At 52.3% G+C, this 26,797-nt stretch overlaps 1 protein-coding gene across 2 annotated transcripts; it reads right to left on the minus strand.

Annotated features, from left to right (window-relative positions):
* Positions 1–4,531: 4,531 nt before the first annotated feature.
* On the minus strand, positions 4,532–19,911 carry LOC149428806 (programmed cell death protein 4-like). 2 transcript variants are annotated; one of them, XM_089666980.1, is made up of 11 exons: positions 19,830–19,911; positions 17,909–18,203; positions 16,274–16,371; positions 15,959–16,072; positions 15,442–15,663; positions 13,563–13,660; positions 9,912–10,026; positions 8,438–8,545; positions 6,277–6,387; positions 6,060–6,199; positions 4,532–4,680 (listed from the first exon to the last, which is right to left on the minus strand). In XM_089666980.1, the coding sequence occupies exons 2-11, from the start codon at positions 18,168–18,170 to the stop codon at positions 4,629–4,631; spliced, it is 1,320 nt and encodes a 439-aa protein (XP_089523106.1). In that variant the 5' UTR covers positions 18,171–18,203; positions 19,830–19,911; the 3' UTR covers positions 4,532–4,628. The 2 variants fall into 2 exon arrangements, with proteins under 2 accessions (XP_089523106.1, XP_089523107.1); XM_089666981.1 differs by having other exon boundaries at positions 17,909–18,206; positions 19,830–19,887.
* Between the last annotated feature and the right edge of the window lie 6,886 nt (positions 19,912–26,797).

The following is a 26,797-nucleotide window of genomic DNA, read 5'->3' on the forward strand; positions in this document are numbered from 1 at the left end:
ACCTGGGTCAGTCATGGCGGTCCTGTGACGTCACCTCCTCCAATCACTGCCTGTCATCTCTATCCCCAGTGATCAGTGACCGGGGGATACTCAGGGAGGAGGTCTCTACTGTCAGAGCGGTGTAATGGGGGAAGCATTACAGGGAGGAGGTCTCTACTGTTAGAGCGGTGTAATGGGGGAAGCATTACATCAGGGAAACTCAGGGAGGAGGTCTCTACTGTCAGAGCAGGATACGGAGGAGGCATTACATCGGGGATACAGGGAGGAGGTCTCTACTGTCAGAGTGGTGTAATGGGGGAAGCATTACATCGGGGATACAGGGAGGAGGTCTCTACAGTCAGAGCGGTGTAATGGGGGAAGCATTACAGGGAGGAGGTCTCTACTGTCAGAGCAGGATACGGGGAAGCATTACATCGAGGATACAGGGAGGAGGTCTCTACAGTCAGAGCGGTTTAATGGGGGAAGCATTACATCAGGGATACTCAGGGAGGAGGTCTCTACTGTCAGAGCGGTGTAATGGGGGAAGCATTACATCGGAGATACAGGGAGGAGGTCTCTACAGTCAGAGCGGTGTAATGGGGGAAGCATTACAGGGAGGAGGTCTCTACTGCCAGAGCAGGTACAGAGGAGGCATTACATCAGGGATACAGGGAGGAGGTCTCTACTGTCAGAGCGGTGTAATGGGGGAAGCATTACATCGGGGATACAGGGAGGAGGTCTCTATTGTTAGAGCAGGATACGGAGGAGGCATTACATCGGGGATACAGGGAGGAGGTCTCTACTGTCAGAGCAGGATACGGAGGAGGCATTACATCGGGGATACAGGGAGGAGGTCTCTACTGTCAGAGCAGGATACAGAGGAGGCATTACATCGGGGATACAGGGAGGAGGTCTCTACTGTCAGAGCGGTGTAATGGAGGAGGCATTACATCGGGGATACAGGGAGGAGGTCTCTACTGTCAGAGCAGTGTAATGGAGGAGGCATTATATCAGCGATACAGGGAGGAGTTCTCTACGGTCAGAGCGTTGTAATGGAGGAGGCATTATATCAGAATTACAGGGAGGAGGTCTCTACTGTCAGTGGTTTAATGGAGGAAACATATCGGAGATACAGAGAGGAGGTCTCTACTGTCAGAACAGTGCAATGGAGAAGGTATTATATTGGCAGTACAAGGAGGTGGTCTTTACTGCCAGAGCACTATAGCTTTATCCATAGAATGGATGATCATATCAGTAGAGGGAGCAGGTACCATATGGAGGATCTCTTTACTGTCAGAGCAGTGTAGCTGTGTACGTAGGAGGTATGGTTTACTAGCAGTATAGGGAGGGGGTATTTACTGTCAGTACGGTGTAGCTGTGTGTTGAGGAAAGATGATTGTCCGGGCAGTATAGGGAAGAGGTCTCTACTGTCTGACCAGTGTATGGGGGGAGGGTGAGAATATCAAATATCTTTACTCAGAGCTGTGTACAGAGGAAGAATCTTTACCCTGGCTGTATGAGGAGGAAGTCTTTACTGCCATAGCAGTGTATAGAAGGATGATTTTACTGGCAGTGTAGGGAGTAGGTCTCTACTGTCAGAGCAGTGTATGCAGGCAGAATATCAATAGTAGAGGCAGATGGTATTTACTGTCAGAGCTGTGTACAGAGGAAGAATATGTATACCAGCAGTACAAGAAGGAGGTCTTTCCTGTCAGAGCGCTGTAGCTGTGTATGGAGTAAGCATGGTTATACTAGTATAGGGAAGAGGTCTTTACGCACAGTGTATCTGAGTACAGAGGAAGGATGATAATATTGGCTCTATTGGGAGGAAGTCTTTACTGCCATAGCAGTGTAACGGTGTATGGAAGGATGCTTTACCAGCAGTATAGGGAGGAGGTCTTTGCTGTCAGAGCAGAGTAGCTATGTACCGAGGAAAAATGATTGTACCAGTAGAGGTGGGATGTCTTTCCTGTCAGAGCAGTTTAGCTGTGTACAAAGGAAGGATGATTTTACATAATGGAAGAGGTCTTTCCTGTCAGAGCAGTGTATGAAGGAAATATACAGAGGAAGGCAGATTATACCAGCAATATAGCGGAGGAGGTATTTCCTGTCAGAGCAGTTTCTCAGTATTGGTGATGATGGGGGCGGTGCTACCGTCTGAGATGTGATGTCAGCATTCCCTGCAGGAACTGTTGTCCCCTAACACTCCTCTATTGAGGGATATTTGGGGGTCCCTCCAAGGGTGGGCTCCACAGGTGAGGTATATTTCCATGAAAGGCGGTGGTCAGGGATTGGGGGGTATCTGGGGGTCCATCAGTAGACTCAGCAGGTAGAGGAGGTTACCCCCTTAATCTTCCTATTGGCCCATATCAATGAGTGACAGACACAGGTCTAGAGGCTGAGAGGCCTTTCCATTGGGTGGTCTTCATCAGGTATGGTAGGGAGTCAGATGGGGGTACTGGTCTAGGAGCTGAGAGGCCTTTCCATTGGGTGGTCTTCATCAGGTATGGTGGGAAGTCAGTTAGATGGGGGTACTGGTCTAGAAGCTGAGAGCAAGGCCTTTCCATTGGGTGGTCTTCATCAGGTATGGTGGGGAGTCAGTTAGATGGGGGTACTGGTCTAGAAGCAGAGAGCGAGGCCTTTCCATTGGGTGGTCTTCATCAGGTATGGTGGGAAGTCAGTTAGATGGGGGTACTGGTCTAGAAGCTGAGAGCGAGACCTTTACATTGGGTGGTCTTCATCAGGTATGGTGGGGAGTCAGTTAGATGGAGGTACTGGTCTAGAAGCTGAAAATGAGGCCTTTCCATTGGGTGGTCTTCATCAGGTATGGTGAGAAGTCAGTTAGATGGGGGTACTGGTCTAGAAGCTGAAAAAAAGGCCTTTACATTGGGTGGTCTTCATCAGGTATGGTGGGAAGTCAGATGGGGGTACTGGTCTAGGAGCTGAGAGAGCCCTTTACATTGGGTGGTCTTCATCAGGTATGGTGGGGAGTCAGTTAGATGGGGGTACTGGTCTAGAAGCGGAGAGCGAGGCCTTTCCATTGGGTGGTCTGCATCAGGTATGGTAGGGAGTCAGTTAGATGGGGGTACTGGTCTAGAAGCGGAGAGCGAGGCCTTTACATTGGGTGGTCTTCATCAGGTATGGTAGGGAGTCAGATGGGGGTACTGGTCTAGAAGCTGAGAGCAAGGCCTTTCCATTGGGTGGTCTTTATCAGGTATGGTGGGGAGTCAGTTAGATGGGGGTACTGGTCTAGAAGCTGAGAGCAAGGCCTTTCCATTGGGTGGTCTTCATCAGGTATGGTGGGAAGTCAGTTAGATGGGGGTACTGGTCTAGAAGCTGAGAGCGAGGCCTTTCCATTGGGTGGTCTTCATCAGGTATGGTGGGGAGTCAGTTAGATGAGGGTACTGGTCTAGGAGCTGAGAGAGCCCTTTACATTGGGTGGTCTTCATCAGGTATGGTAGGGAGTCAGTTAGATGGGGGTACTGGTCTAGAAGTTGAGAGCGAGGCCTTTACATTGGGTGGTCTTCATCAGGTATGGTGGGGAGTCAGTTAGATGGGGGTACTGGTCTAGAAGCTGAGAGCGAGGCCTTTCCATTGGGTGGTCTTCATCAGGTATGGTGGGGAGTCAGTTAGATGGGGGTACTGGTCTAGAAGCAGAGAGCGAGGCCTTTCCATTGGGTGGTCTTCATCAGGTATGGTGGGGAGTCAGTTAGATGGGGGCACTGGTCTAGAAGCAGAGAGCGAGGCCTTTCCATTGGGTGGTCTTCATCAGGTATGGTGGGAAGTCAGTTAGATGGGGGTACTGGTCTAGAAGCTGAGAGCGAGGCCTTTCCATTGGGTGGTCTTCATCAGGTATGGTGGGAAGTCAGTTAGATGGGGGTACTGGTCTAGAAGCAGAGAGCGAGGCCTTTCCATTGGGTGGTCTTCATCAGGTATGGTGGGAAGTCAGTTAGATGGGGGTACTGGTCTAGAAGCTGAGAGCGAGGCCTTTCCATTGGGTGGTCTTCATCAGGTATGGTGGGAAGTCAGTTAGATGGGGGTACTGGTCTAGAAGCAGAGAGCGAGGCCTTTCCATTGGGTGGTCTTCATCAGGTATGGTGGGGAGTCAGATGGGGGTACTGGTCTAGAAGCTCACAGTGAGCCCTTTACAGACTTCATCAGGTGTTGTAGGACCAGGGATGACACTCAGATGGCTACCACTGCTGGTTCGTGGTGTCAGCAAAGTCTACACTCACCTGGGCAACTTTGTATTTCCCACCATTTCTTGTCCAGCAGGCTTAGAAGGGCCAATAAGGAGGCCACCTCACTACACAAGGGGAGACACGGGGTAGCCATAGTTCTCGTGAACTGGAACTGCTGTAGGTAAAGCTTGGTGGTGTATGGATTGCGGGGGGGTCATGAAATTGCTAATGGGGGGAGGCATGGCCCTGCTAATCGGTGGTGTATGGGGGGGTCATTGTAGAGGTCTTCAGTGGTGGACGAGGTTTGTATGGTCTCCATGAACCTTGATGTACCCCTCAGCACAGCTCACCAGTAAGACACCAGCCAGTCATTTCCCATTTTCCCCTTTTATTTTGGTTTATTTGTACACCAGAAGATGTCGGACTCCCCCGGATCTCTGACCTCCAGGCCAGGGGGGAGGGGTCCAGTCACTGTTTGATGAGTCCTCCATCTCCCTCGCTCACAAAACGTTTGCGGCCCCTGCGGGAGAGAGGGCATGGTGGTTATAGGATCACATGATCCAAACATGGCGGCAGGAAGGAGGCTGCCTTAACTCCTCCTCCACAGTCGTACACAAAGCAGGCTCCTCCCATGACCCCGGGAGAGGAAGAGGGCCCTTCAAAGCTCTGACTGTTTTCTGACACCCTGGATATAGGAAGGAGACTCGTTATCCCAGCCTACCAGCAATAACATGGATATGAGGAGGCCTCCATGTTCCTTCAGTGATACAGGAAGGACGTCTCCTCTAAGCCCCTCCCTCCCCTTATTACCCCAGACACAATGAGGAGGTCCCCTAAGCTCCTTTTTCCATTAATACCCAGAAAGGACGTCCCCTCTAAGCTCCTCCCACCATTCATACCCTAAATACAATGAGGTCTCCTAAGCTCCTCCTCCCATTAATAAGCAGATCCAGAATGAGCATCTCCTCTAAGCTCCCCACTCATTACCCCAGATACAAGAAGTCTTCTAAGCTCCTCCCCCTCTCAATCCCCAGGTTCAGAAAGGAAACCTCTAAGCTCCCCCCCTCAATCTCCAGGTTCAGAATGGAAGCCTCTTCTAAGCTCCTCCCACTCTATCCCCAGGTTCAGAATGGAAGCCTCCTCTATGCTCCTCCCCCTCAATCCCCAGGTACAGGAAGGAAGTCTCCTCTAAGCTCCTCCCCTCAATCCTCAGGTACAGGAAGAAAGCCTCCTCTAAGCTCCTCCCCCTCAATCCCCAGGTTCAGGAATGAAGCCTCCTCTAAGCTCCTCCCCCTCAATCCCCAGGTACAGGAAGGAAGCCTCCTCTAAGCTCCCCCCCTCAATCTCCAGGTTCAGAATGGAAGCCTCTTCTAAGCTCCTCCCACTCTATCCCCAGGTTCAGAATGGAAGCCTCCTCTATGCTCCTCCACCTCAATCTCCAGGTTCAGAATGGAAGCCTCTTCTAAGCTCCTCCCCCTCAATCCCCAGGTACAGGAAGGAAGTCTCCTCTAAGCTCCTCCCCTCAATCCTCAGGTACAGGAAGAAAGCCTCCTCTAAGCTCCTCCCCCTCAATCCCCAGGTTCAGGAATGAAGCCTCCTCTAAGCTCCTCCCCCTCAATCCCCAGGTACAGGAAGGAAGCCTCCTCTAAGCTCCCCCCCTCAATCCTCAGGTACAGGAAGGAAGTCTCCTCTAAGCTCCTCCCCCTCAATCCTCAGGTACAGGAAGGAAGCCTCCTCTAAGCTCCTCCCCCTCAATCCTCAGGTACAGGAAGGAAGTCTCCTCTAAGCTCCTCCCCCTCAATCCTCAGGTACAGGAAGGAAGTCTCCTCTAAGCTCCTCCCCCTCAATCCTCAGGTACAGGAAGGACGCCTCCTCTAAGCTCCTCCCCCTCACACACACCTGACCGGACACTGGTCCCGCAGCTGTTGGGTGATGGCCCCCTCCTGATAACACAGGTCCACCAGTTTCTCCATGACGTTCTGGGCATTTGGTACATCCAGGCTGAGATCAGGAAGCTCCGAGTAGACGCGCTGGAACCCCTGCAGGACACGGAAGAGTGAGCACCGAGCTCAGCACACGCATGTAACACATGATGGTAGACATGAGGACACGTTACCCGGTTCATCTGGTCCAGGGTGATCAGACCGCTATCATACAACGCCTTCAACAACTTCACCACCATCATGACGTGGCCCTCGGCTGAGCCTTCCAACACCATGACCACCGCCTGAGGACGAGTAATGATGGAGCCGATCATACATACATGACTTGTATATGAAGTACAATATATACAATGTATCCTATTACCATGTACCAATCCCAGAGAGGGCGTACCGTGTCCGCATCCCCCTCCCCCGGGGCGTACCGTGTCCGCATCCCCCTCCCCCGGGGCGTACCGTGTCCGCATCCCCCTCCCCCGGGGTGTACCGTGTCCGCACCCCCCTCCCCCGAGGCGTACCGTGTCCGCATCCCCCTCCCCCGGGGCGTACCGTGTCCCCATCCCCCTCCCCGGGGCGTACCGTGTCCCCATCCCCCTCCCCGGGGCGTACCGTGTCCCCATCCCCCTCCCCCGGGGCGTACCGTGTCCCCATCCCCCTCCCCGGGGCGTACCGTGTCCCCATCCCCCTCCCCGGGGCGTACCGTGTCCCCATCCCCCTCCCCCGGGGCGTACCGTGTCCCCATCCCCCTCCCCCGAGGCGTACCGTGTCCCCATCCCCCCCTCCCCCGGGGCGTACCGTGTCCGTATCCCCCCCCCCCCGGGTGTACCGTGTCCGTATCCCCCTCCCCGGGTGTACCGTGTCCGTATCCCCCTCCCCGGGTGTACCGTGTCCGTATCCCCCTCCCCGGGTGTACCGTGTCCGTATCCCCCTCCCCGGGTGTACCGTGTCCGTATCCCCCTCCCCCGGGGCGTACCGTGTTCGTATCCCCCTCCCCCGGGTGTACCGTGTCCGTATCCCCCTCCCCCGGGGCGTACCGTGTCCGTATCCCCCTCCCCCAGGTGTACCGTGTCCGTATCCCCCTCCCCCGGGGCGTACCGTGTCCGCATCCCCCTCCCCGGGTGTACCGTGTCTGTATCCCCCTCCCCCGGGGCGTACCGTGTCCGTATCCCCCTCCCCCGGGGCGTACCGTGTTCGTATCCCCCTCCCCCGGGGCGTACCGTGTCCGCATCCCCCTCCCCGGGTGTACCGTGTCCGTATCCCCCTCCCCCGGGGCGTACCGTGTCCGCATCCCCCTCCCCGGGTGTACCGTGTCCGCATCCCCCTCCCCGGGTGTACCGTGTCTGTATCCCCCTCCCCCGGGGCGTACCGTGTCCGTATCCCCCTCCCCCGGGGCGTACCGTGTTCGTATCCCCCTCCCCCGGGGCGTACCGTGTCCGCATCCCCCTCCCCGGGTGTACCGTGTCCGCATCCCCCTCCCCCGAGGTGTACCATGTCTGTATCCCCCCCCCGGGGCGTACCGTGTCCGCATCCCCCTCCCCGGGTGTACCGTGTCCGCATCCCCCTCCCCCGAGGTGTACCGTGTCTGTATCCCCCTCCCCGGGTGTACCGTGTCCGCATCCCCCTCCCCCGAGGTGTACCATGTCTGTATCCCCCTCCCCGGGTGTACCGTGTCCGTATCCCCCTCCCCCGAGGTGTACCATGTCTGTATCCCCCTCCCCCGGGTGTACCGTCTCCGCATCCCCCTCCCCCGGGGCGTACCGTGTCCGCATCCCCCTCGGCGTACCGTGTCCGCATCCCCCTCCCCCGGGGCGTACCGTGTCCGCATCCCCCTCCCCCGGGGCGTACCGTGTCCGCATCCCCCTCCCCCGGGGCGTACCGTGTAGACATCCCCCTCCCCCGGGGCGTACCGTGTCCGCATCCCCCTCCCCCGAGGCGTACCGTGTCCGCATCCCCCGAGGTGTACCATGTCTGTATCCCCCTCCCCCGGGTACCGGTACCATAGATACAATGCCTGCCATCCTATACCGATCCCAGAGGTTTGTGTCTGTTGGTGGCCAGTGAGGGGTTTCTGAGAGGAGTCACAAGGCTCTCTGTGGCTCAGATCTCTTTCTCTACACACCCAAGACTTCATAGAGTTAAGAGGACTTCCCTGCCCACCGGACACCATCCCAGAACCGGGACTCCAGAGAGTTTGGAGGTCTCCACACAAACCCACCAATGATGGAATGGATTCCACTGACAGCTCCTCTCTGATTGGTGGCCTCACATTTCCTCATCTCCTCCCAAATATTCCAACAATTTATATTCCAACCCAAAACTTTATTCTGCTGCCGATACCTCATAAACGAGCTCGTGGTGGAAGTGGGGCACCTCCAGATCCCGCAGACATCGCTCCGCCTCAGACATCTGACCCGATGATAGGAACTCCTGGAGGAGAAGGTTCATCTGGAAGGACGGTGACCAAGGTGTCATTACTGACTGAGGTCTCCTGATTCTACGTGACAAACACTGGCGATGGACGTGAGCATGCTCACAGTGAAGAACCTCCCATCCGAAATCTCACCCAACACACCAATACCACCTAACCCCATTTCTAACCCTTCCAATAAGCTCTGACCCCATTGTGGTCCCCAACCTAACCCAAATCCATTTATAACCCTTCAACTCTGACCCCAAAATGGTCCTCAATCTAGCCTGACCCCAATTCTAAACCCTGACCCCACTGTGGTCTTCACCCTAACTTGGCCCCAAATCTAACCCTTCAACTAAGCTCTGACCCCACTGTAGTCCTCAACCTAACCCCAATTCTAACCCCTAAACTATGCTCTGACCCCACTGTGGTCCTCAACCAAACTTGACCCCACTGTAGTCCTCAACCTAACCTAACCCCAATTCTAACCCCTAAACTATGCTCTGACCCCACTGTGGTCTTCACCCAAACCTGGCCCCAAATCTAACCCTTCAAATGAGCTCTGACCCCATTGTGGTCCCCAACCTAACCCAAATCCATTTATAACCCTTCAACTCTGACCCCAAAATGGTCCTCAATCTAGCCTGACCCCAATTCTAAACCCTGACCCCACTGTGGTCTTCACCCTAACTTGGCCCCAAATCTAACCCTTCAACTAAGCTCTGACCCCACTGTAGTCCTCAACCTAACCTAACCCCAATTCTAACCCCTAAACTATGCTCTGACCACGCTGTGGTCCTCAACCAAACTTGACCCCATTGTAGTCCTCAACCTAACCTAACCCCATTGCTAACCCTTCAAATGAGCTCTGACCCCACTGTGGTCCCCAACCTAACTTAACCCCATTGCTAACCCTTCAAATGAGCTCTGACCCCACTGTGGTCCCCAACCTAACCCAAATCCATTGCTAACCCTTCCACTGAGCTCTGACCCCAAAATGGTCTTCAGTCTACCCTGACCCCAATTCTAACCCTTAAACTAAACCCTGACCCCCACTATGGTGACCATAACCCTGCAATGGTGCCATCACTAGTTCCACCATCCCCATTCCAAGTCCCTGTAGTCCTATCCTCATCACTGTCCTTCACCTCTTCAACATCAAACGTCCTTCTCACCTCTACAACCCAAAGTCCGTGGTGGCGGCACAAAAGTTAAGAAGGTCCACAAGATACAATTCATCCTTATCCTTGATTTATGGATCTCATCCCCGAAGACACACAATGCAGCCGCCCACCACGGATCATAGATCCCATCCTAGAACACGTTTATGCCATTGTACGGTATGTAGGCATCTAGAATGTGGGTCAGAGGTCGTTCAGGCCTCCTCCCCCGCTGGGTTACCTCTTTGACGAGATGTTTCACAGGTCTCTGTCCTCCTCCGACTCCCCACACGTTGTCCAGCCGGATGATCTCTCTCTTTATCCTAAGAAGGACGGCGGCGCGGTCCAAGGCAGCCCTGAGGGAAGACGAGAAGATGATGTCACATGTCCAGCAGAGCCAATTACAGAAGTGCAATTATATAAACCTGAACCAAGCAACACTGGTGTGTATAGACAGATACCACGTCTTCCCGGTGTATATAGACAGATACCACGTCTTCCCGGTGTGTATAGACAGATACCACGTCTTCCCAGTGTGTATAGACAGATACCACGTCTTCCCAGTGTGTATAGACAGATACCACGTCTTCCCGGTGTGTATAGACAGATACCACGTCTTCCCGGTGTATATAGACAGATACCACGTCTTCCCGGTGTGTATAGACAGATACCACGTCTTCCCGGTGTATATAGACAGATACCACGTCTTCCCGGTGTGTATAGACAGATACCACATCTTCCCGGTGTGTATAGACAGATACCACGTCTTCCCGGTGTATATAGACAGATACCACGTCTTCCCGGTGTGTATATACAGATAGGAGACCACGTCTTCCCGGTGTGTATATACAGATAGGAGACCACGTCTTCCCGGTGTGTATATACAGATAGGAGACCACGTCTTCCCGGTGTATATAGACAGATACGTCTTCCCGGTGTATATAGACAGATACCACGTCTTCCCGGTGTATATAGACAGATAGGAGACCACGTCTTCCCGGTGTGTATAGACAGATACCACGTCTTCCCGGTGTGTATAGACAGATACCACGTCTTCCCGGTGTATATAGACAGATACCACGTCTTCCCGGTGTGTATATACAGATACCACGTCTTCCCGGTGTGTATAGACAGATACCACGTCTTCCCGGTGTATATAGACAGATACCACGTCTTCCCGGTGTGTATAGACAGATACCACGTCTTCCCGGTGTGTATAGACAGATACCACGTCTTCCCGGTGTGTATAGACAGATACCACGTCTTCCCGGTGTGTATAGACAGATACCACGTCTTCCCGGTGTGTATAGACAGATACCACGTCTTCCCGGTGTATATAGACAGATACCACGTCTTCCCGGTGTATATAGACAGATACCACGTCTTCCCGGTGTATATAGACAGATACCACGTCTTCCCGGTGTATATAGACAGATACCACGTCTTCCCGGTGTATATAGACAGATACCACGTCTTCCCGGTGTATATAGACAGATACCACGTCTTCCCGGTGTATATAGACAGATACCACGTCTTCCCGGTGTGTATATAGACAGATAGGAGACCACGTCTTCCCGGTGTGTATATAGACAGATACCACGTCTTCCCGGTGTGTATATAGACAGATACCACGTCTTCCCGGTGTGTATATAGACAGATAGGAGACCACGTCTTCCCGGTGTGTATATAGACAGATAGAAGACCACGTCTTCCCGGTGTGTATATAGACAGATAGAAGACCACGTCTTCCCGGTGTGTATATACAGATAGGAGACCACGTCTTCCCGGTGTGTATATACAGATAGGAGACCACGTCTTCCCGGTGTGTATATACAGATAGGAGACCACGTCTTCCCGGTGTGTATAGACAGATAGGAGACCACGTCTTCCCGGTGTATATAGACAGATACCACGTCTTCCCGGTGTGTATATAGACAGATAGGAGACCACGTCTTCCCGGTGTGTATATAGACAGATACCACGTCTTCCCGGTGTGTATATAGACAGATACCACGTCTTCCCGGTGTGTATATAGACAGATAGGAGACCACGTCTTCCCGGTGTGTATATAGACAGATAGAAGACCACGTCTTCCCGGTGTGTATATAGACAGATAGAAGACCACGTCTTCCCGGTGTGTATATACAGATAGGAGACCACGTCTTCCCGGTGTGTATATACAGATAGGAGACCACGTCTTCCCGGTGTATATATACAGATAGGAGACCACGTCTTCCCGGTGTATATAGACAGATAGGAGACCACGTCTTCCCGGTGTATATAGACAGATAGGAGACCACGTCTTCCCGGTGTATATAGACAGATAGGAGACCACGTCTTCCCGGTGTATATATACAGATAGGAGACCACGTCTTCCCGGTGTATATATACAGATAGGAGACCACGTCTTCCCGGTGTATATATACAGATAGGAGACCACGTCTTCCCGGTGTGTATATACAGATAGGAGACCACGTCTTCCCGGTGTGTATATACAGATAGGAGACCACGTCTTCCCGGTGTGTATATACAGATAGGAGACCACGTCTTCCCGGTGTGTATATACAGATAGGAGACCACGTCTTCCCGGTGTATATATACAGATAGGAGACCACGTCTTCCCGGTGTGTATATACAGATAGGAGACCACGTCTTCCCGGTGTATATATACAGATAGGAGACCACGTCTTCCCGGTGTGTATATACAGATAGGAGACCACGTCTTCCCGGTGTGTATATACAGATAGGAGACCACGTCTTCCCGGTGTGTATATACAGATAGGAGACCACGTCTTCCCGGTGTGTATATACAGATAGGAGACCACGTCTTCCCGGTGTGTATATACAGATAGGAGACCACGTCTTCCCGGTGTGTATATACAGATAGAAGAACACGTCTTCCCGCACCAAAATGACACGCTGGACTGAATGGTGTCATTTCCTCTCGTACCACGCCCATGGTGTCCCCACTCTCGTACCACGCCCATGGTGTCCCCACTCTCGTACCACGCCCATGGTGTCCCCACTCTCGTACCACGCCCATGGTGTCCCCACTCTCGTACCACGCCCATGGTGTCCCCACTCTCGTACCACGCCCATGGTGTCCCCACTCTCGTACAATGTCCATGGTGCTCCCATGCAGTGTCAGTGGTGTCCTTTTTCCTCGCACTGGTCCGTGGTTTCTCCCCCTTCCCCTGTACGATGTCTATGTTGCTCCTCCCTACACACCACCCCCTTCATTACAATTCTGCAGTGTTCTATCCATTGCATGGAGTCTCCCTCCAGTCCCATAACTGAACAGTGTCCATGGTGTGAACCCCTCCCCTTCAGTGTCTGTGCTGTCCCTCCCACACACGTGGTTCCTCCTTACACATTATCCCACCCCCACACAATGATCACAGGGCCCCCCCCGTCAGGTGATAGCGGACTCGTCATTAGTGGCAGGCCGCAGGGTGAAGTGAGTGTGGAAGTGGAATATCACATTTATTTCTATTATCCTGAGTCCTCCATTCATTGTATGGATGGACATGGATGTCCACACCGGGCAGGCAGCTCACATATGCAGAAGGTTCTACAGGTTCAGACTAATACCGGGATGAGGAGTAGGAGTGCCACATCCAAAGGTAAGTGTCCGAGCTCAAAGTTCATTTGATAAGAATTGTCGAATGAAATCTAGAGGTGTTGCCAACACGTTTCACGGGCCAATCCCCTTATCATGGCTCCACCCCTGGATTTTATTGTGGACTTAGTGCTTTGGATGTGGGGCTCCTTCTACAATTATCTCAATGTTTTATTAGTAAAAAGCACAAGGAAGGCTTGGTCTATGGCTTGGACAATCAACACACAATCCCCTCGCCCCAGACAAGTCCCCAGATCCCACCACCCCTCTCACCGCGCATGATCACAGTCAACGCGTCCCTTGTATCGGTCCAGGAAATTAAGATGCAATGCGTGATCAGCCACAGCACGAGCGATGAACTGTCCGAGCATCTGCAAGACACGACAGCCCCGTCATCAGCCTGGGGTCACCTTACAACTTCTCAGTGATGGTTCCTTCTACCATCCCCATCACCGTCCTTGATCTCCTCAAAAATGAAAGGTCCTAACCATCTTCTAAACCCCCCTTCCTTACCACCACCCCACCACTAGGTTCCTGGTGATGGTACCATCCAAATCCTTATGTTTCTTAGTCTCCATCCACATTATTTGCTTCATTCCAAGTCCCAACATGTAGGCGCTCATCAATGTCTTTCATCAAAACGTCGTTCTCATCCTCTACAACCCATCCCAAGTTATTGGTGATGGTACCATCCAAGTCCTCATCCTTCCCAGGTACCAACATCCATTGCTGTCCATCTCAACATAAAAAGGTCCTCCTCATCCTCTACAACCAATCTCAAGTTTTTGGTGATGGTACCATCCACCACTGAAATCCTCATCCTTCCAAGATTCCAACAATCCCATCATCTGCTTCATTCAAAGTCCCTTTGTTTACATCCTCATTGCTGTCCTTCATCTCCTCAACATCAAATGTCCTTCTCATCTACTACAATACCACCTCCCACCCCCAAAGGTTTTGGTGATGGTACCATCCACCATTGAAATCCTCATCCTTCCCAGAATCCAACATCCACATTATCTGCTTTATTCCAAGCCCCAGAATTCATATCCTCATCACTGTCCATGTTCTCAACATGGAACGGTCCTCACCATCATCTATAACCCCCCCCTCCACCACCAGGTTACTGGTGATGGTACCATACACCATCCAAACCCTTATCCTTCGTAGTTTCCATCCACATTATCTGCTTCATTCCAAGTCCCAGTGCCCCCATTGCTGCTCAACATTAAAAAGGTCTTCCTCATCCTCAATGACTCCCTTGACCCCAAGTGTATTGGTGATGGTACCATACACCATCCAAACCCTTATCCTTCCTAGTTTCCATCCACATTATCTGCTTCATTCCAAGTCCCAGTGTTCACATCCTCATTGCTGTCCATCTCCTCAACGTCAAAAGGTCCCCTTTATCCTCTACCACCCAAAAGTTAATGGCGATGGTACAAAAGCTAAAAAGGTCTACAAGATACATCCATCCTCATCCTTGATTTGTAAATCTCCTAAGCCTTCCCTCCATCCCCATAGTCCACCATCACTCCACCTTCCAACATTTGTGTCATCTTCAATTCCAACTACTTCCTCCCCCAAATCACCCTCCAAGAAATTCTTCTCCTCCAACCTTGGACACTCAGAACCAATGCCTCCATATTTCTGTCATTCCAAAAACCATCACTATTGAAGGACATCCTCATCCTAATGACCACCATTATCCTCAAACCAATTTTATAGCTGACAATATCCAGCCCCATCTTTCTCAATCCCAACATCCTCCTCTGCATATTCAACAGCTCCAACCTTCTCAAACTGGAGATTTTCCATCATTCACAGCTTCAGTTCAACCTAATTGCTCCAAATTAACCCCAATGTCTCCTCTTCTGGCAGCACATGCCATCTGTAAGCTTCCCCAAGTCCCTCCACTATGACCCTACCCCACCGCCAGTTCCTGCTGTAACCTTCCCTGCCCCTGGTTCCCTGCCCTGACCCTCCTCATTTCATTATGGCCTTCCCAACCCCTTGCTATGACCCTCCCTGACCCCACTCTGACTCCATCCCCCACTCTTCATCATCTTTATCACCATACAAACCATACAGGCCTCGGGTCACCCAGAAATGGGCAGGGCAGCACTTGGCCGAACACCGGGCACGTACTTACCTGTGGAGCCTCAGGAGTGTCCAGGATAAGGTCAGGTAAGTTGATGAGCAGCCTGTCAAAGGCCCGAGCCATGTCCTCTTCAGTCAGCACTTTCCCCAGCAGATCGGACAGGAGACGGGAGGTCAGTTCCCGATGGCTTGCCTTTCCTTCCAGGGACAGAGACACAGCCAGACGGGGGACCTCTGGCCTCTGACCGCCCAAATTCAGCCCACGGAGGAGAGCCTGGAATGGAGGATGGAGATAATCAGGACACACACAATGATCTGTCCACCAATCACATGGCAGGCTGACCACCCAACCAAGACCTCATATCATATCATAGCTCAAGAGACCACCAGACCCCACTGAAGCACAGGCATGTGACCAATGTGAAGGAGGAAGCTGCAGAGCTGCTGGGTATGGAGGTGTCACCCCATCCTCCGGAGCTCCACTTTAGGTCTGGTGGCTGTGAGGACATGATGCTGGTTCCCGGGGTGGAGGCCAGCCTTCTATGTTGTATCTGGGTCTCTATACTCACTATGACCTCCCCGGTGTCCCCGTGTTCAAAGTACTCCTGCACCATGGGATGGACCGCCTTCTGGAGTTCTGCCTCGTCCAGCTCCGGCACCACCTTCTGGTACACCGTGTCACCCTACGGGACAGACATGATAAGAGGAGCGAAACCAGAGGATGAAGAAGACGCAGGACCGCCATGGGGAATCAGACAGACCTGTATGGGGAATAGCAGGAGATGACCATGCAGTGTCATGGTAAGGGAGTGCATGAGAGGTGGCCTCATATCACATGGAGCCCGCCATGTACTCATAGTACCGCCCTGTCTATGGCTGCTCACCTGGGCAGACTCGTCATAGTTGGGGTCCCGGATATCTGGTTCCTGGTAACTGTAGATCTGTCCTGGGGCCCCCCAGACCCCCTTTCCACCGGCTCCCCCTGTAGAGAAAAAGCAGAGGTTTGTAACTCACTTTATTATATCCCAGAATTCCTACCTGACCAATCCCTGCCATTCCCACCTTGACCAATCACCACCATCTTGGCCCACAGTCCACACCCTGACCAATCCCTGCCATTCCCACCTTGACCAATCACCACCATCTTGGCCCACAGTCCACACCCTGACCAATCCCTGCCATGCCCACCTTGACCAATCGCCACCATCCTGGCCCACAGTCCACACCCTGACCAATCCCTGCCATTCCCACCTTGACCAATCGCCACCATCTTGGCCCACAGTCCACACCCTGACCAATCCCTGCCATTCCCACCTTGACCAATCGCCACCATCCTGGCCCACAGTCCACACCCTGACCAATCCCTGCCATTCCCACCTTGACCAATCGCCACCATCCTGGCCCACAGTCCACACCCTGACCAATCCCTGCCATTCCCACCTTGACCAATCGCCACCATCCTGGCCCACAGTCCCCACCCTGACCAATCCCTGCCATTCCCACCTTGACCAATCGCCACCATCCTGGCCCACAGTCCACACCCTGACCAATCCCTGCCATTCCCACCTTGACCAATCGCCACCATCCTGGCCCACAGTCCACACCCTGACCAATCCCTGCCATTCCCACCTTGACCAATCGCCACCATCCTGGCCCACAGTCCACACCCTGACCAATCCCTGCCATTCCCACCTTGACCAATCGCCACCATCCTGGCCCACAGTCCACACCCTGACAAATCCTCATCATCTCAGCCAATCCAATCTTCACCCTGACCAATCCTCACCATCTTATCCCATGCCAATCCACATCATTTTGGCCAAAGCCAATCCACAGCCTGACCAATCGTCACCATCCTAGCCCAAGCCAATCCACACTCTGTTCTTCCTGGGATGGTGAGAACTGGTCAATCGTCATCATCCTGGCACAGACCAATAAAAACCATTCCACAGCTTGGCCAATCGTCACCACCCAGGCCTAGCACAGACCAATCCACACCCTGACCAATCGTCATCAGCTCGGCCAAGTCCAATCCTCACCATCTTAGGCCAGAGCAATCCACAACCTAGCCAATCACCATCCCGGCCAAGTCCAGAGTACAACCTGGCCAATCCTCGTCATCTTACACCAGATCAACCCACACCCTGACCAATCCCCAGTATCTTAGACCAAACCAATTCTCACCCAACCAATCTTCATTGTCTTAGACCAGACCAGTCCACACACTGACCAATCCTCCCCAAGTTGGGCCACAGCTAACCACCCCCCGGACCACCCATCCCCAACATGGCCTAGAACCCTAGGCCAATCTACACCCTGCTCAACGCTCACCTAAACCTTTCCCTGCCAGTCCCCAAATGAATCAGTCCTCATCATTTCCGACTTGACCAATCCCGCCATATCCAATCCCCACCATTCCTACCCCGACCAATCCCCACTGTTCCTACTCAATCTCTGCCATTCTCAACCCAACCCCCACCCTGACCAGGCCCCTCCCTTTCTCTTGGCGGTCCTCTCACCTTTCTTCGGCAGGCCCCGCCCCTTGCCCATACGTGATTTGCGGTCGTTGACCTTTCCCCGCGGGTTGACCGGTTCCACGGTGCATTCTGCGCTCTCCGATTCCCTGGCGGAGTCCCGGGAGGAGGTTCGGCGGAGCCGGCGCTTGGCCTTGGCTTTCATTTTGGCTTCGTGTAACGCCTTCTCCTGCGGAGTCCAATTAGGTGACACCTCCTCATCGCTCATCTCCTCCCCCTCCGGAGCCTCATCCTCACTCTTACCCATCCCAGAAGATGATCCCGCCGGAGGAGCCGAACCCTGCTGAGGACAGGAAGGGGTTAATGAGACCTCCTAACCACGGCGTGTGATAGGGCGGAACAGTCTACCGGTGACCCCGGGACAGGAAGAGGGGACAATTCTACTCAATGGGGCCACAGGTCTCCCGTCATATACAGCAGGAGGCAGTGTAGGGGAGGGGTTAATGGAGGGAGTGGTATGGGGTACAGCAAGGAAGAGGTTAATGAGCAGATTGGGGCAGCACAGTGAGGGGTTAATAGTACAAAAAGGAGAAGGGGGAGGGGTATACAGCAGGGGAGGGGTTAATAAGGAGATGGGGAGGGGTTAATAAGGAGATGGGGGAGGGGTTAATAAGGAGATGGGGAGGGGTTAATAAGGAGATGGGGAGGGGTATACAGCAGGGGAGGGGTTAATAAGGAGATGGGGGAGGGGTATACAGCAGGGGAGGGGTTAATAAGGAGATGGGGGAGGGGTATACAGCAGGGGAGGGGTTAATAAGGAGATGGGGAGGGGTATACAGCAGGGGAGGGGTTAATAAGGAGATGGGGAAGGGGTATACAGAAGGGGAGGGGTTAATAAGGAGATGGGGAGGGGTATACAGAAGGGGAGGGGTTAATAAGGAGATGGGGAGGGGTATACAGCAGGGGAGGGGTTAATAAGGAGATGGGGAGGGGTATACAGCAGGGGAGGGGTTAATAAGGAGATGGGGAAGGGGTATACAGAAGGGGAGGGGTTAATAAGGAGATGGGGAGGGGTATACAGAAGGGGAGGGGTTAATAAGGAGATGGGGAGGGGTATACAGAAGGGGAGGGGTTAATAAGGAGATGGGGAGGGGTATACAGCAGGGGAGGGGTTAATAAGGAGATGGGGAGGGGTTAATAAGGAGATGGGGGAGGGGTTAATAAGGAGATGGGGAGGGGTTAATAAGGAGATGGGGAGGGGTATACAGCAGGGGAGGAGTTAATAAGGAGATGGGGGAGGGGTTAATAAGGAGATGGGGGAGAGGTATACAGCAGGGGAGGGGTTAATAAGGAGATGGGGAGGGGTTAGTAAGGAGATGGGGGAGGGATATACAGCAGGGGAGGGGTTAATAAGGAGATGGGGAGGGGTTAGTAAGGAGATGGGGGAGGGATATACAGCAGGGGAGGGGTTAGTAAGGAGATGGGGGAGGGGTTATAGGTTCAGAAACAGCGGAGATAAGAAATGGGCGGAGTGTAGAGGAGATGACAGCGCGGAGGGGCGGGGTTTATTAGACTGACAGCAGAGGCGGAGTCTGCACAGTCGTTGTAGCGCAGAGTGGGCGGGGACGGGCGAGGAGTGACAGGTCGGGGTGGGCGGGGTCTGTCAGGATAACATATGGAATGGAATGCATCCACGTGCGGAGATCTCTGCCCCAGATACAATGTATCCCGGAGATCCCCGCCCCCCCTCCACCGACCAGAGACCCTCCCCTCCCCCATCACACCGACACCTCCGAACACACCGACCGGAGACCCCTCCTCCCCTCCCCCACCACCGCACACACCGACCAGACACCTCCTCCCCTCCCCCACCACACTGACCCGTCCCCCAGCACACCTCCGTTCATCATCACCCTCCCCTCCCGAACACACCGGATAATAATATCCCCCGCCCCCTCCTCCTCACCGAACCACCGAACCACCGTCCAGTCCACACCGCTCTACCGGAAGTGATGTACTGACACCCCGCCCACAGCACAGCATCACCCCGCCTCCTCCACGTACTGACACCCCGCCCACAGCACAGCATCACCCCGCCTCCTCCACGTACTGACACCCCGCCCACAGCACAGCATCACCCCGCCTCCTCCACGTACTGACACCCCGCCCACAGCACAGCATCACCCGTCTACCCTCCCCCTGAGATCTCGCCCCTCCCCCGGAGTCCCTTCTCTGGCCCCGCCCACGCAGCGATCTCCGGAGGACTCCATGGGGGGATTCCCCTTCACTTCCTCCCAGGGTGACCCCCTCACACCATTCCTGCCATTTTCTTTCAAGAGTCTGATAGGAATGTAGAGAGGACCCCGCTCTATTCTCCCTTTATTTCTTGGGGGTTTCCCTGAATAGTCCCACCACATCTAAAGGGACCGGTAAGGATTGCGGAGGGGGGTCAGGATTGGGGGGGGGGGTCAGGATTAAGGGAGGGGGGTGTCAGGATTGGGGAGGAGGGTGTCAGGATTGGGGGAGGGGGGTGTCAGAATTGGGGTGTCAGGATTGGGGAGGAGGGTGTCAGGATTGGGGGAGGGGGGGGAGTCAGGATTAAGGGAGGGGGGTGTCAGGATTGGGGAGGGGATGTCAGGATTGGGGAGGGGATGTCAGGATTGGGGAGTCAGGATTAAGGGAGGGGGGTGTCAGGATTGGGGAGGGGGGGTGTCAGGATTGGGGGGGTGTCAGGATTCAGTTAGTGTCAGTGTGCCCCTCCCAGATGGCGTCAGATTGCCCGTCAGTACACCACTCACATTTAACCCCTTGATTGCCAGGAGCACACTCACACAATAATCCTCCATTGCTAGTATAGTGTCTGAACGGTTCAATATCTTTGATCAGATCTGACTATTCCAGCGTTCACATTAGTATATTGTCCCCAGAAATGCAGCGTTAGCGGGATCAGCCCCGACACCTGCCAGCACCTGCGTTTAGTCCCTACGATTACCCCCCCCCCCCCTCCCCCAGCCAGTGCAGTGTCAGTAGGTCCCTGTCACTTCATACATTGCACACAGAATCGCAGTGTTGGCAGAATCAGGCCTGATCTCCGCTAGCACTAGCAGGTACATTTGTAGTGGTCCCTGACAGCCAGGCGCTCTTCTTCCCGTGAGTCTCACTAGGGACCTATACATTTAATGGCCAAAATGTCCAACAAAAGGTTCTCTAGTGAAGAGGCCTACAGGATTCTGAGCATGTCAGGTGAGAGTGAAGGGGAAGAATGACAGAATCCGCCTCAGAATATGAACCTGTAGACAGCGGTGACACCCTGACAGGTAGCTCAGACGACGAGGAAGTGGTCCCTGCTAAGGACAGGCGTGCCCGACCTCATTCCCAGGTTGCTGAGGTGTTACAATCATCTGATGACTCTCATATACAGCAGAGTGCCAGTACTAGTGCTGCGCTACCTTTTGGTGAACTGGTGAGTACCAGCGGCCTAGTATACCCTGGTCTAGCACATCCCGGCCTAGCGCATCCTGGTCTAGCGCATCCTGGCCTAGCGCATCCTGGTCTAGCGCATCCTGGCCTAGCGCATCCCGGCCTAGCGCATCCCTGCCTTGCACATCCCGGCCTAGTACATCCCGGTCTAGCGCATCCCGGCCTAGCGCATCCCGGCCTTGCACATCCCGGCCTAGCGCATCCCAGCCTTGCACATCCCGGCCTAGCGCATCCCGGCCTAGCGCATCCCGGTCTAGCGCATCCCTGCCTAGCGCATCCCGGCCTTGCACATCCCGGCCTTGCACATCCCGGCCTAGCGCATCCCGGCCTAGCGCATCCCGGCCTAGCGCATCCCAGCCTTGCACATCCCGGCCTTGCACATCCCGGCCTAGCGCATCCCGGCCTAGCGCATCCCGGCCTAGCGCATCCCGGCCTTGCGCATCCCGGCCTTGCGCATCCCTGCCTAGCGCATCCCGGTCTAGCGCATCCCGGCCTAGCGCATCCCGGCCTAGCGCATCCCGGCCTAGCGCATCCCGGCCTAGCGCATCCCTGCCTAGCACATCCCGGCCTTGCACATCCCGGTCTAGCGCATCCCAGCCTTGCGCATCCCAGCCTTGCGCATCCCAGCCTAGCGCATCCCTGCCTAGCGCATCCCGGCCTAGCGCATCCCGGCCTAGCGCATCCCGGCCTAGCGCATCCCTGCCTAGCACATCCCGGCCTTGCACATCCCGGTCTAGCGCATCCCAGCCTTGCACATCCCGGTCTAGCGCATCCCGGTCTAGCGCATCCCTGCCTAGCGCATCCCAGCCTAGCGCATCCCGGCCTAGCGCATCCCGGCCTTGCACATCCCGGTCTAGCGCATCCCAGCCTTGCGCATCCCAGCCTTGCGCATCCCAGCCTAGCGCATCCCTGCCTAGCGCATCCCGGCCTAGCGCATCCCGGCCTAGCGCATCCCGGCCTAGCGCATCCCTGCCTAGCACATCCCGGCCTTGCACATCCCGGTCTAGCGCATCCCAGCCTTGCACATCCCGGTCTAGCGCATCCCGGTCTAGCGCATCCCTGCCTAGCGCATCCCAGCCTAGCGCATCCCTGCCTAGCGCATCCCGGTCTAGCGCATCCCAGCCTTGCACATCCCAGCCTAGCGCATCCCGGCCTAGCGCATCCCAGCCTTGCACATCCCAGCCTAGCGCATCCCTGCCTAGCGCATCCCGGCCTAGCGCATCCCTGCCTAGCGCATCCCGGCCTAGCGCATCCCTGCCTAGCGCATCCCGGTCTAGCGCATCCCGGTCTAGCGCATCCCTGCCTAGCGCATCCCAGCCTAGCGCATCCCGGCCTAGCGCATCCCTGCCTAGTGCATCCCGGCCTAGCGCATCCCTGCCTAGTGCATCCCTGCCTAGCGCATCCCGGCCTAGCGCATCCCTGCCTAGCGCATCCCGGCCTAGCGCATCCCGGCCTAGCGCATCCCTGCCTAGCGCATCCCGGCCTAGCGCATCCCGGCCTAGCGCATCCCTGCCTAGCGCATCCCGGCCTAGCACATCCCGGCCTAGCGCATCCCGGCCTAGCGCATCCTGGTCTTTCACATACCAGCCCTGCAGTATGACTTGGCGACGTGGTGAGTCCCATAAGTGCAGTACAAGCCGATGCGGTGGTGAGTACAAGTATGTGCCGCAACCACCAATAATTCGCAGACAGGCCCATAGAGCCCCTAGTGTCCTCCTGGATGTGCTTACAAATCCCACTTGGCAGCCCACAGAATCTGCAGCCCCCATACTTCCCCCATTCACTGCCCAACCCGGAATTCAGGTGGAAATAGCAAATTTAACTCCTCCCCTTGATTTTTGGAGCTGTTTTTCACGGAATATCTGTATGCGCTGATTGTGGATCAAAGCAATTTATATTCACAACAATGTATCACCGCCAACCCAAACTCAAACCTTCCCAGACCATTGCCATGGAAACCCATCACGGATCCCGAATTTAAAGTTGTTTTGGGCCTAACCACTAACATGGGCATTACTAATGGTGACCATAGACGGGGAGAAAACCTGCCGTTTAAAAAAAAAAAACGAAAAATCGGTCGTTCAATCGGCCGACGTTACCACCAACGGTAAGACAAATCAGCCGATTCTCGTCCCGTCTACAGCCGCCATTTACTTCTGTCCCTGCAGAGAGTCCGCTATTATATGTGACATGAAAGTCTTGCGGTTACAATGTATCTATTTGTATCCATTTGTATCCATTTGTATCCATTTCAGATAAAGATGTTTATATTCGGATACAAATAGATACATTGTAACCGCAAGACTTTCATGTCACATAGAATAGCGGACTGGAATTCTTCTTCTTCTTTTTCTCTTCTTTTTCTTCTATTTCTACTTCTTTTACTTCTTTTTCTTCTATTTTTACTTCTTCTTTTTCTTCTTCTATTTCTACTTATTCTTTTTCTTCTTTTTCTCTTATTTTCTTCTTCTATTTCTACTTCTTTTTTTTTTCTTCTTTTCTTCTTCTTCTTCTATTTCTACTTCTTTGTCTTCTTCTTTTTCTCTTATTTTTCTTCTTCTTCTTCTTCTTCGATTTCTACTTCTTCTTTTCTTCTTCTTCTTCTTCTTCTTTTTCTTCTTCTTCTATTTCTACTTCTTCTTTTTCTTCTTCTTCTTCTACTTCTTCTTTTCTTCTACTTCTTCTTTTTCTTCTTTTCTATTTCTACTTCTTTTTCTTCCTCTTCTTCTACTTCTTTTTCTACTTCTTCTTCTATTTCTTTTTCTTCTTTTTCTCCTATTTTCCTTCTTCTATTTCTACTTCTTCTTTTCTTCTTCTTCTTCTTCTTCTTCTTCTTCTTCTTCTATTTCTACTTCTTCTTTTTCTTCTTCTTCTTCTTCTACTTCTTCTTTTCTTCTTCTTCTTCTTCTTCTTCTTCTATTTCTACTTCTTCTTTTTCTTCTTCTTCTTCTTCTACTTCTTCTTTTCTTCTACCTCTTCTTCTTTTTCTTCTTCTTCTTCTTTTTCTTCTTTTCTATTTCTACTTCTTTTTCTTCCTCTTCTTCTACTTCTTTTTCTACTTCTTCTTCTATTTCTTCTTCTTCTTTTTCTTCTTTTTCTCCTATTTTCCTTCTTCTTTTTCTACTTCTTCTTTTTCCTCTTCTTCTATTTCTACTTCTTCTTTTCTTCTTCTTTTCTTCTTCTTCTTCTTCTATTTCTACTTCTTCTTTTCTTCTTCTTCTTCTTCTATTTATACTTCTTCTTTTTCTTCTTCTACTTCTTCTTTTTCTTCTTCTTCTTCTTTTTCTTCTACTTCTTTTTCTACTTCTTCTTCTTCTATTTCTACTTCTTCTTTTCTTCTTCTTCTTCTTCTATTTCTACTTCTTCTTTTTCTTCTTCTACTTCTTCTTTTTCTTCTACTTCTTCTTCTATTTTTACTTCTTCTTTTTCTTCTTCTTCTTTTTCTTCTTCTTCTTTTCTTCTTTTTCTCTTATTTTCCTTCTTCTTTTTCTTCTTCTTCTTTTTCTTCTTCTTCTTTTCCTTCTTCTTCCTCCAGGTCACAGCTCATGCACAGATTTTTTATCGGTAAAAAGATCAGCCGATTTGCCCATCATTTCCAGGAAAATCAGCCGATCGGCAAAATCGGCCGATTTTTTTCCAACTTTACCAATAAAAAAAAATGTGCCAAAATCCTCAAAAACGGCCGACCAATTAACCCACTAATGGTGCGAAAATCGGCCGATATCCAACCCGTCTATGGCCGGCATAAAAATTTGGAAGCTCCGAGCATTTCATCACTTCAGTTGCGCAGGATACAAGCTGCGCCATTTGTAAATTGGGAAAGCGTCTGATCTCTGATGTTGGATTGATTAGATGATGGAGGGGCCGAGGACGTCTGATAGACCCCAGATCTCTGAACAATCTATGGCAAGGCCCATTGAGGTTGTCGGGGATATCTGCATTCCCTGTCATAGCATTAAAAGTGATAAAACACGAAAGGTAAAGTGTAGAAATAATAGAAAAATCAAAATAACTAAAAAAAATGAAATTAATTTCCTAGCAAATAATACGATTATTTTCACGTGAACAGAAAGTGTCATTAAAGGCGCGGCCTCAGGTGGGGAGAAGAGAACACCCCCACCCCCCAAAATGACCCCTTTTTGGAAAGTAGTCACCCCAAACTATTTGCTGAGGGGAATGTTGAGTCAATAGAAGGATTTATTTTTTACTACAAGTTTTTGGAAAATGACAAAAAAAAACATTTTTTTTACACAAAATTGTCACTTAAAGGATTTACTGCTCACACATGCCATGGATATATGTGGAATGACTCCCCAAAATACATTCTGCTACTTCTCCCGAGTATGGGGGTACCACATGTGTGACGTGTTGGCAGTCTAGCCAAGTACAGGACCCCAAATCCAATAAGAACCTTCAGGCTTTTAAAGGGCTTTATTTCCTCATTACACTTCCTGACTATCACAGTTTCGGAGGCCCTGACATGCCAGGATAGTACCACCCCCCCCCCCCCAAATGACCCCTTTCTGGAAAGTAGACACCCCAAGGAATTTGATAAGACACATGGGGAGTATTTTGTAGATCTCGTTTGTTGCCACAAGTTTCTGGAAAATGAAGAAAAAAAACAAAAACATTTTTTCTATTGTTTTTTATATTCCAAAACCTTGTGAGAAAAAACGAGATCTGCAAAATACTCCCCATGTGTCTTATCAAATTCCTTGGGGTGTCTACTTTCCAGAAAGGGGTCATTGGGGGGGGGGTGCTATTCTGGCATGTCAGGGCCTCCGAAACTGTGATAGGTAGTGAGGAAGTGGAATGAGGAAGTTACACACCTTCAGGCTTTCAAAGTGGTCATTGGATTTCAGGCCCCTGTATGTGGCTAGGCTCCCAAAAAGTCTCACACATGTGGTACCCCCATACTCAGGAGAAGTAGCAGAATGTATTTTGGGGTGTAATTCCACATAAACCCATGGCTTGTGAGAGAAATAAATCATTTAAATGACAACTTTGTGTAAAATAAAAATGTTTTTGTCATTTACTGAAAAAAATGTCCTGACATTTGGGGGTGTTTGTCCTGGTATTTGGGGGGGGGTGTACTGTCCTGGTATTTGGGGGGGTGTCCTGTCCTGGTATTTGGGGGTGTTTGTACCGTCCTGGTATTTGGGGGTGTTTGTACTGTCCTGGTATTTGGGGGTGTTTGTACTGTCCTGGTATTTTGGGGGGGGGGTGTACTGTCCTGGTATTTGGGGGGTTTGTACCGTCCTGGTATTTGGGGGTGTTTGCACTGTCCTGGTATTTGGGGGTGTTTGTCCTGTCCTGGTATTTGGGGGTGTTTGTTCTGTCCTGGTATTTGGGGGTGTTTGTACCGTCCTGGTATTTGGGGGTGTTTGTCCTGTCCTGGTATTTGGGGGTGTTTTTACTGTCCTGGTATTTGGGGGGGGGTGTCCTGTCCTGGTA

The sequence above is a fragment of the Staurois parvus genome, unplaced genomic scaffold, assembly GCF_062004578.1.
Source record: "Staurois parvus isolate SC_StPar_1 unplaced genomic scaffold, SC_StPar_1.0 ptg002948l, whole genome shotgun sequence".
Taxonomy (NCBI): domain Eukaryota; kingdom Metazoa; phylum Chordata; class Amphibia; order Anura; family Ranidae; genus Staurois; species Staurois parvus.